Genomic DNA, 10,783 nt, shown 5'->3' with positions numbered 1-10,783 from the left:
CCAGTTCAGCAGGATGAAGCTAATACAAATATTGAACTAGAATTTCCATTTTGTAATAGAAAGTGCCCCATGAGCCCACAACACTGGCTTCTCTATCAAATACTGCCCCCAAGTGGTGGATGGGATCATGGGATCCAGTGAGGAAACCAAAGTTGGAGAGCAGAGAGGAGAGTGAGGGTCTGAAGACGAGACGAGCAGCAGAGGCAGGTCAGTCTGTCTGCACAGGAAACACAGCGAGGGAACCGAGGCATGAGGGTCGACAGAGTCACCAGGTTCGTGGGGATTTGGGGGCATACCTGCATGATTAAACTGCTGTGACGATGAGAGCAATGCAATATTAAGGTTAATAATGAGCAATCATTTAAAGAATGTAGTATTTTGTGCTTTTCTGGTGCAGAAGTGTTTCATTTATTAAGAAAGTAAACGTGAAGTGGTGAAGCCATGCAATGTCATCTTATTTATGATGATCATGATATCTTAGCATGAAGCGGTTTTTCAAGGTCACTATATGGCCTACATATAGCCTCATGTTTGGTGCATTGAGCATAATTATGATATTGATCACATATTGATGTTGTATTGTCATGCTAAAATTAAACCGGCATATATTGGATGATAATACACTTTAATGAGGTAGATACGTGTTTAGGCTGCAATCATATTATACATATATATTTGTATTGTTTTGGTGCAGTTAGTCGTTATAGGTCTATAAACGATAACAAATCATTAAAAAAGGGAACTGCAGGAATCATTTGCATTGTTGTAACCCAAAATAAGCCTAAATGTCCATCATTAACCAGCTGTTACAATTTATTATTAAAGGTTTTAAACTTTTCGACACTATCGTTTTGAGCAAATAAGGCTGTGTAAAATCCCCCTCGCATGTTGTAGCCAATAAAAACCAGGCTGACATTGACAGCCAAGGGGCATCTTGGGAGTCGTAGTTCGTTGGTCTCGTGCAGCCCGTTGGCAGTGCGGTTCTCGCTGCGGCGGAGGACTACACAGCTCCGGGTCCCGCACAGAGGCGGCTGACAACGGTCGGTACGGAGCGAAGGACGGCGCCACAAATATCCACCCTCTGGTTTTTTTCCAGGGGTTTGACGTTTCCATTAAAAAAAAAAGTTAACATCTGCAAGAATGCAGTCCGAATCGGGAATAGTTCCCGACTTCGAGGTTGGAGAGGAGTTTCAAGAGGAGCCTAAAACGTATTACGAATTGAAGAGTCAACCCTTAAACAGGTCAGTTGTTGAGACAGTTATTTCCCACGCCGGAGCGGTTTTGGTGTTTAGGTGATAATTGGGCTGCAGATTCTGTTCTGAGTTGTTGTTCCACAGTGCGTGCATGTAGCAGGCTTCTCCACAGATGTTACTGGAGCTAATCTCCATACCGGGATTCAACTCCCATTCCTTATGGTTATCCTGCTGGCATGAAGTTATGCAACACTTGGGTGTTGTCTTATCAACATCTACTTCAAATATTAGCTTGTAGAGGAGAGAAAGGTCAGTTTTCAGAGGAGATGCTGCTCAGCTTCACTCATTGCTGATGTGTTGATAAAGCTGATGGGTGGGATGATGTTTGTATGGATACTACTTTAAAGAAACTGTACAAATAGCCTACCTCTTGATGGAAATGTTCATAGCCAAATGCCATCTGTAGGTTACCAATAACTGGTTAGTCAAATAATATTGTGTCACTGTGTTTAGTAAATTGTAGTAGGATACATAACAACCATCTACAGTGGAAATTGTGCAGATGTTTTTGTAGAGAAGCTACAGTACACTGAGAGATGTTTACATTTCATATCAACTATTAAGAGGCGGATAGAGCTATAAAAGTGTAACGTAACACAACCTGCTCTTGAATACACTGTCTGCTTTCTCTGTATTTATTTGAAGAGCTGGAAATTCAATGCTGAAAGTAAACATTGGAGAGTCGCCTCTTAATCCTGACTAAAACAAACATTGTTGTAGAATAAACGTGATGAACATTAGAGGTTCATATGGTGCCTCAGGACATGAACACACAGACTTATCAGAAAGCTGCTGTCGAGGCCTCTCCAAACAATCAGCAAAGGCTGAGTCAGATCTCAGTGGTCTCATTTGACCTTTCACCTTTTTTCTGGAAGTATTGCACATTGCTGTCTAATGTATGTTCAGATGCTAATGGTGTAAGCAATAATACTAATATATATCAAGGGGTCTCAGGAAGTCATTAAAGACACAGTTTTGGGAAACTCTTCTTTGAGTTAGATAAGATTTATACCACTTTCATGTCCTACAATTGAATATAATGCTGGAGCCGGGTGACAGTTAGCTTAGCATAAAGAAAAGAAAAACAGCTAGTGTGGCTCTGTACAAAGTTAACAAAATCAATATTCCAGCACCTTAGTGGTGATGAGACTGCCATAAAAACAGAACTTTTTTAGAACATTAGATATCACTCTTGTTAATTACAGTTAATTACAGTTCCTTAGAGTTTCTCTCTTCAAGTAACAAGAAAGAAAATGAAAGTTATTGCCAAAATGGAGTATACAACTTATTTTATGCACTTTTTAGTAGCTGACAATTGTAATAACGTCATGTTTTGATGAATAACTTTTGACCTAAGTTAATTCTAAATATAGATAAATACCAGAATAATTTCTAGGCACTGACTAACTAAAAAAACAAGTCTATTTTGACTGATGACGATAAAGCATGACACTGTTTTCTGGGTGATTTGAATAGATTACACAACACTTTTCAGCTGTGATCTAACGCAGATGTTGTGAAACTCACCACGTTGCTGTGTTGCTGATGGGAGCGATGCGGACGATAATACCTCTATTAACAGAATGGTGTTTCATTAGCAGTTGTTTTTTTTGGATCTACGTGTCTCTGTGAGGCTGTTCAGCAGTAGAAAAACATGGCTTCATTGTGAGAGGACAGTACACCATTGTTTTCAGACAGAGCTCTTATTACAGACATTTGGTAGACTCTGGTTGATTCTTGAGACTTTCTTTTTGCAGATTTCGGAGTTCATCTACGTTCCTCTAAATTCAGCCACAACTCCAACTCACGGAGAAGAATAAACTGTCTTCTCGCACAGCCCTACCCTTTAACCCAGTTCTGCATTTTTTAAACTAATTACTTGATTAGTGAAATGTCATTATACTGTTACACGTACAATCTGAGCTGTGTTGTGTTGTGGGGTCACAGGCCGAGCAGCAAAGGCATCCAGTCTCAGTGCGAGCGAGGAATCACAGATTATTTCATGCCAGTTACTTTGGAAAATGTGAAGTTGTCTGAAAAGTTGTTTAGATTGAAGGCGTCCCACTTCCTCTTCCCATCACATGAGGATGATCCAGCACAGTCACGATGACAGTGTTGCGAGACATTGTTGCACAAAATGGATATAATTAGTTCCATTGATTATTGGTGTCATATCCCGTCATTATTACCCCTGTGGTTTCTAATTTGAAATCTGAGGTGTGACAAAATCATTTCAAAGACATATGTGTTCTTAAATCAGTTTGACAGAGCGCTCAGCCTGCTGCAGACGATGTGCCAGACTTTTTGTGCCGAACATAGACACGAAGCCAGTGAAGCTAGTCTACTGTGCAGTGTGAATAAGATATATATTTAGCAGTGGATGTGTTAACTCTGAAACTGAGAGTTGAAGCCTCATTATTTTCTGGCTGACTTGGCATGCAAAGTGAAGTCTTAATCGATTTTAAATCGAAATTGCGATTTGAAATGACGCGATTTAAAAAAAACTGTTCTTTCTTTTTAAATTATTTTTTTCTTCTTGTGTGTCAGTCATCCACACCAATCAGAAGTGCTGTGCTCATACTTGGCAACCTTGAGACCTCAAAAATCGGGTTACCATGGAAACTAGAGATGTCCCGATCCGATGACGTGATTTTCAAAAGATCGGAAGAAAAAAATCGGGGATCGGGAATTATTATTTTTTTATTAAATATTTTTATAATTTATTTAATGTTACAAAACAAAAATGACCATGTTCACGTCTTAAAGTCATCCTGAGGACTTAGTTTTGGTTTAAAATTACACAACATCATGTATGTGTTGCTTCTCTTGGGCTTGTTTTCATAGACCTGGTTGCTTATGTCTCTGAAATCTGGCAACAGAGTGGGCGCAGTGTCTAATAGTAGCAGTAAGCTAACGAGAGGCTACGTTCAGCTGGTGACTCGGGAGTCGGGACAGAGAAAATGTCAGGAGTTTGGAAGTATTATAAAATTGAAAGCGAAGGCAGTGTAACAGCCAGATGCAATGTTTGCAAGGTGGAGGTTCCGTGTGGTGGAAAGAACAGAGCTACGTTCAACACGACCAATCTAATACGCTACCTGAGAAACAAACACAACACGACGAGTACACAGCGGCCACTCCGGTAACGGCACTGAAACAACCGACACTTTCAGAGACTTTTAAAAGGAAAGAGAAACTGCCCCAGAACAGTGAAAAGGCCAAAAAAATAACAGCCAAGATAGCTGAATTCATCGCGTTGGATGACCAGCCGTTATCTGTTACCTTTGTGTTCTCTTAATGCATTGCATAAAGATCGGATCGGGAAAAATCGGTATCGGCAGATTGTCAAAATCAAATGATCGGAATCGGATCGGGAGCAAAAAAAGGTGATCGGGACATCCCTAATGGAAACCAATGGTGTAGCTGTATTAAAGTCCGAGTGGAAACAGTCGTGAGTAAATCTGATTTTGTCAGAAATCGGGAGAAATGCGGGAGAAATATGACCCCGGGAGGAAACCGGGAGAGGGCAATGAAATCGGGAGTCTCCTGCGAAAGTCGGGAGGGTTGGCAAGTATGGCTGTGCTCCACATGTACCAGCCATTGTTAACCAATCAGAAGTCGCCCATGATAGAAGGTGATAGACAGATTGATCCAATCACCTGCCAAGTCTTTTTGAAATACTTTTCCAAATGGCTTCCAATGGAGCTTTCCTAGATGCTTTGGTGAAACAAACCATCTGAGTCAGGTTAGTAACGCTCCATCACATGTTTCTATTACAGGGTGAATCTTAAACTGAAGCTTGACTTTAAAGCAACCCAACGGAAGTTTCATGTAAGTTTAGTTATTTCACTCGTAGCTCGGGCTGCGGGGGTGCTAGAGACGGGAGCACGTTGATACGACCTTCCTAGCCGGAGGTATGGCCGCATTTTACAATAAACCTCCGTTGTGTCGCTTAAAAACAAATATCGCAAATTGAATCGCAATCGCAATATCTGTCAGAAAAATCGCAATTAGATTATTTCCCCAAATCGTGCAGCCCTAGTCTGGTGCTTTCTAATGCATGAGAAAAGTGCATTAGAAAGCATAAAATGTATTTTAAAAAAAAGCAGATATGATCTCACATTTTGAGATTTTGAGAATTTGAGAATAAAATGAGGTGATATCTACCTGTGAGAGACAGCTGAATCGTGGGTTGAGGGTTATGAAAGTGCAGTGTTGGGAACAGCTTGTTCCCGAGGGGATATCGTAGACAGAGATGTCTGAAGGTGACGGGTTTCAGGCATGAGCTAATAGGGACAGGAGCTTAATGACACAGACAGGTGGCTGCATTAAAAGTCCGTCCTCACAACTTGTCCTGCAGTTAGGATCACTTTGCTGCGTCCTAACCTTTACTTGTGGCTTCTTGAAGCACTTTACAGTTCCACATCGGCTAATTTTCACAAACTTTGGAATTGTTTTGCTTTGCTCCAAGAGTATTAATAATAATTGAAATGTGTGATTTTTGTCAGCCTCTGTTGGTGACCAGTAGGGACTGCAACAACACTGAAACAGCACTTCCTACACAGCATCCTGCTTCCTGCTAAATATTGAAGGGCTGTATAACTCAGCTCATTATTGATTAAGTCTGCTGAATTCTTGCTCAATTAATCGATTGAAATGTCAAAAGATAGTAAAAACAATGACAAGCGAAGTATATCTTAGAAACCAATAATGTAAAGTCTACAAATTGCATGTTTTGACCACCACAACACAGAAGACACTTTGTTTCAGCGATTGGTCAACTTTTTTGTAATTTTTCCTTAAGAAACCGACTTAAATCGGCTTATTTATTCTTTCAGAAATGTTGTGATACGGATTAAAGACTGGTGCTTTATTTGTGAAGAGAGGTAGCACATCCTCCACTGTTGAGCATTTAATAAAATATATACAAAAAACCCAACAACTGTTTAATTAACAGATTGGGTTTTAAGCATGGTTAAATATAATTCGAAAGAAGAAACTCCAAGACCAAAAAGCCTTATTTAAAAAGGAAATTAAAAAGGATGTTGGGCCTTTAAAGCCCTGCTGACAGTAACAAAAGCTAGGAATCAATGTACTAAATGTCAAATAACAAAACATTTTAAGAAAACAAACCCCTGCCCGACCATTAGGTTCGGGTCCAACCAAAATGTAAAATAAAACAAAAAATGGCCTTATGTTTTCCTTTTAAATGAGACGTATAGATAAAGAGCTGTAGAAATGCATAAAAAACCCAAAAGACTGAAATTTACCGCACATAGATCTTGATTAGGAGTCCGGCCTAGTTGATCCCAAGTCCTCTGGTTGCTATATTCCCAATATTCTTAAAAAAAAGGCTCCCATTTTTTCTTCACATGAGGATCTACCATCAAAAAAAGATCCAAATGCCTTTTCCATCTGCCAAGTGTGCAGCCTGGATCATCCATAGCTCCTCTGTCTATCTCCAAAAGCCTTTCTGCTTCAACACAGGACCAAACAATTCACTTCCCTATTGTTCTTCAGGCCACGCCCCCTTGCACCTGTGATCCAGGGGCACCAGACCACCTGACCACTGTTAGCGGCAGGACGCTGCATTTGGCAAACATGTGAAATCACGAGTTACACAAGTATATAGTCCCCCGGGGGCTGCATTCATGGCGCTTCATAGAGAACATTTGAATACAATTCTGAGTATTAGGATTCTTTTGGAAGAATTTCCTCCCACAGTTAGGAATAGATAAAGCCATTGATAGAGCTGAGCCCTTAGGAGAGTTTTCTGACAGGAACAACTGTGAGGAGCAGGGAGGATGACTTACGAGGCGCATTGCATGAAGAAACATATTGTACAGCGCGGTGTGCTATTAGTTACAGAACTGAACACGTCAAACGCTGAACTAGCACGCACACAGTAACAATTTGCAACTGCACTACTTTTTTAATAGTTTTATTAATTTATTAACTGATCGACATTTGAGATGCCAAGTATTATCCCTGTGTTTTTTATATTGTAAACTGTATTTAAATTATGTGGGGGCATGTATGCATGTTGGTATGGATGTGTGAGCATGTTTATGTGTGTATATGTTTATATAGATATATATTTTTCCGTTTTATGTGGAAATGCACTGCGAGGATTGCTTTTTTAAATTTCGTTGTACCTGGTGCGATGACAATAGATTTTTGTAGAGACATGTGGTTTTTAGAGTTTGTACTTTTGGTACTTTATTTGACACTGTGTGATTTGTTAGGCACTGTCTAGTAGTAGCACGTTTTAATTGGCTAGTTTATTACAGGGGCCGGTTAAGCTACTTCCCTAAGAGCAACTTATTAGTTATCGCTGTTATTGTCCAACATACTTTTTAACGTGTTGGACACATTTGTATTTAGATGTTGTTGGATGATGTCTCCAGATGTCTTGTTTGGACTCAGTAAGGTGTACAACAACTCAAAATAAATGTATTGTTACTTAATACAAAGGTTTGGATTTTGCTTGAATAAAATGTCTTAGACTTTAAGAAGAGTTGGCAACTGAAGCTAAAAAGTGATTCATTAAGTCAAATTCTCTCTGCTCTAGTAACAAGACTTGTTGCATTTTTTTGTAGAATGCACATAACAATATGCTATGTTGGTTTTGTTTTGTTTGAACCATATAATCCATTTTCATTTATGAACAGTTGCATCCAGATGTTTGTCGTCACAGATGTGCTGGATATCTCTCTCCTGCGGGGTGATGCCAGCTGCAGCACGCTGGGGTGTAGTGATCAGCAGGGGGGCGCGAGTGGATCAATTTACCGCCATGTAGCTACATAATCACTGCGCTGTGCTCCAGCTAAGCGGGGGGGGGGGGGGGGTAGTCAGCCAGGAGGGCCTGATCTCCTCTGTGATCCACCTGCGGCCTCTGAGGCCCCGGCCACACGAGGACGAAAACGGCTAAACGCATAGGATTAACGCAATCGCAAAAAAGCTTCCGTCCACACGCAATATTCACCGGATAGTGTCTGTCCACACGAGACAGCTCCGTTTAGCTCCAACCGCTGGAGAAGCTGCAGTACATATGCAGGAGCCTGTAGGTGGCGCTGTAACTTCCTCCACAAAAGCAGCGAAGAAGCATGGTTGTCATGGTTGCCCTTCTGTTTATTCTCCGCGGTGGGGGCCGAGGGAACCGGGCAGAGTTTTTCGCCAGTCAACGTGTATTAAAGTTTAAATCTTCCGGACAAAATTCTAAAAGTGCCGGTCAAAGGTATTCTTTGTTATTTATTGAGCTTTAAAACAAATGAATAACGACTCTATATGATATAATAATAAAATACACGGAGCCTCTCTTTTTCCTCCCTCTCTTCGGACAGCGCCAGTGTCTGTCTCAAGCAGCAGCTGATCCAGTAATGAGTGACCCGGCCGACAGTAAAAATAAACATATTTATAACTAGTTTAGGGAGTTTGAGAGGTGTCTCCGTCCTGTCAGGTTAGACTTCACTCGCGTTTATGTCCATATCGAGAGAAAGATAAATAATCTGAATTCAGTGTGCAGTTTACTTTGACGCGGGGGTGAGCAGCAGAGGTGGGGAGAGGCGGGGCTATTGCCTCATCATTATCAGAAAATGATCGTATACACGCGGAGCCGTTGGAGCCCCAGAGCGTTGCGTATGCCGTTCTATCCACCTTGGGACCCGTTATCTTTCCGCAGTCGTTTAGTGCCGTATTCGGTCGTCCTCGTGTGGCCGAACGGTCTCTACGACACTAAACAGTAACGCAAACGACCGTTTTCGTCCTCGTGTGGCCGGGGCCTAAGACAAACAAAAGGAGACAGGATCATTACAAGCAGCTAGTTGCAGCAGGACAGCTTTTCTGCGATCTCATTTGCTGAGCGATAACAGTGAGAAAGGACACAATCTATTTCCTTTTTTTTCTTTTTAAACTTTGTTTTTTTGGGTTTTTTTCAACAGCATACAGTTATTCCATCAGAGCATGTATCAAAAGTAGGTCAACAAATCTTCACTTTATAGAAAGATAGGTAGAGTAACAATGTAAATACTGCTTAACACCAGGGCGACACAATCTATTACCAATCCTTTATCACAAAACACCACTGCTTTTAGCTAAAGAGTTGTCATTTTGGAGATACATGCAGTGACTACAGATTGTCTGCTCGTCGTCCACTGAGCAGTCAGGACTCATGCCTCCAAGGGAAACAGTGTGTGTGTTTTAAATCAGCTAGTTGATGGGCAGTGTGTATCAGTGGTCTCCTGCCCTCTCCTCTCCTCTGTGAGGCGATTGGAGACTCCAGGCCGGCCCCGGACACTCCCACCTTTGACACACTTTCAGCGCTGCACCACCGGCATGACTTTCATCGCTCTCCAAGGGTGGGCGGTGCAAACAAATAAATAAATATGGAGGCTGTAGGAGTGCAAGTGCACAGACCCTGCTCATTTGACCCTTTGTGAGCATGCTTGCATGACTTTATATTAGTATATCATCATCATCATCATCATCATCATCATCATCATCATCATCATCATCATCATCATCATCATCATCATCATCTTTATTTAAAGAGACTCTTGGTCCATTATTACAAAACATACAACACTCAAATATAAATTAAAAAAGGCAGTTATACCAATGTTTCCACAGAGGTGACTGGTATCGTACAGCACTGAGACACGGATTTGAAAGCAGCATAATGACAGAGTTATGAGAAACATTCAATCGACAGATGAATTTGTACATTAGATTTCTCAAGAGAGCATGGAACGTGTTGACTCGTGCATTACAGAACATTTCACTTGCACTGCACCACCTTGGTTTTCTAAGCAGTATACGCAAACAGTCATTATATGCAACCTGGAGCTTCCGGAGGCTCGCCTTCTTATACTTGACCCACAAGGGGGCAGTAGAGAGAGGAGTGCAATAAGCTCTAAAGAGGTTCACCTTAACCTTATCTGAACACCAAGAGAATGTTCTAGCCAACATGTTGGCTTGTATATATAAGACACGCCACTGTCTATACATGTCATCATCATCAGCCATTTCATCTGTGATGATGTGTCCCAGATACTTCGTGTTACAGCAAACAGACAGCAGATACTTCGTGTTACAGCAAACAGACAGCAGATACTTAGTGTTACAGCAAACAGACAGCACCTGTCCTGATTGGTAGAATGTTGGAAAACAAAGGTTCTTATCCCCTTTTGCTCTGCAGATCATTCCAGCGCTCTTCTTAGCATTGTATTTAACGTCAAATTTGACTCCGTAATCAGAACAAACATTTAGCAACTGTTGAAAACCAGCACTGCTAGGAGAAACAATTGCCAGCTCATCGGCATACATAAGATGGTTTACAATCACATGACCAATCACACACCCTGTTTTACAGACACTTAAATCATCTGAGAGATCATCCATATAGATATTAAAAGGTGTGGTGAGAGGAGCCCCCCTGGCGGACTCCATTACCAACACCAAATGGCGCCGAGACTGCATTCCCACAACTCGGTCAAAAGCCTTAGAGGCATCAATGAAACCAATCAGAACAGTGG

The 10,783-nt window shown here is 41.2% G+C and overlaps 1 protein-coding gene across 3 annotated transcripts in view; it reads left to right on the top strand.

The window, feature by feature from the left end:
• Positions 1 to 208: 208 nt before the first annotated feature.
• Positions 209 to 10,783, top strand: part of LOC117449867 (microphthalmia-associated transcription factor-like) — a 44,870-nt gene continuing 34,295 nt past the window's right edge. Inside the window, exon 1 of one of the 3 annotated variants that reach the window (XM_034087767.2) lies at positions 209 to 272. In XM_034087767.2, the coding sequence (XP_033943658.1) occupies positions 250 to 272 (23 nt within the window). In that variant the 5' untranslated portion in view covers positions 209 to 249. Of the gene's footprint in view, positions 273 to 1,041; positions 1,242 to 10,783 lie in introns of those variants that run through there. The other 2 variants (XM_034087766.2, XM_034087768.2) reach the window with 2 other exon arrangements.

The sequence above is a fragment of the Pseudochaenichthys georgianus genome, chromosome 7, assembly GCF_902827115.2.
Source record: "Pseudochaenichthys georgianus chromosome 7, fPseGeo1.2, whole genome shotgun sequence".
Classification (NCBI taxonomy): domain Eukaryota; kingdom Metazoa; phylum Chordata; class Actinopteri; order Perciformes; family Channichthyidae; genus Pseudochaenichthys; species Pseudochaenichthys georgianus.
Note: the sequence above shows the minus strand (reverse complement) of the source record. Positions and strands in the feature narration are given on the sequence as shown.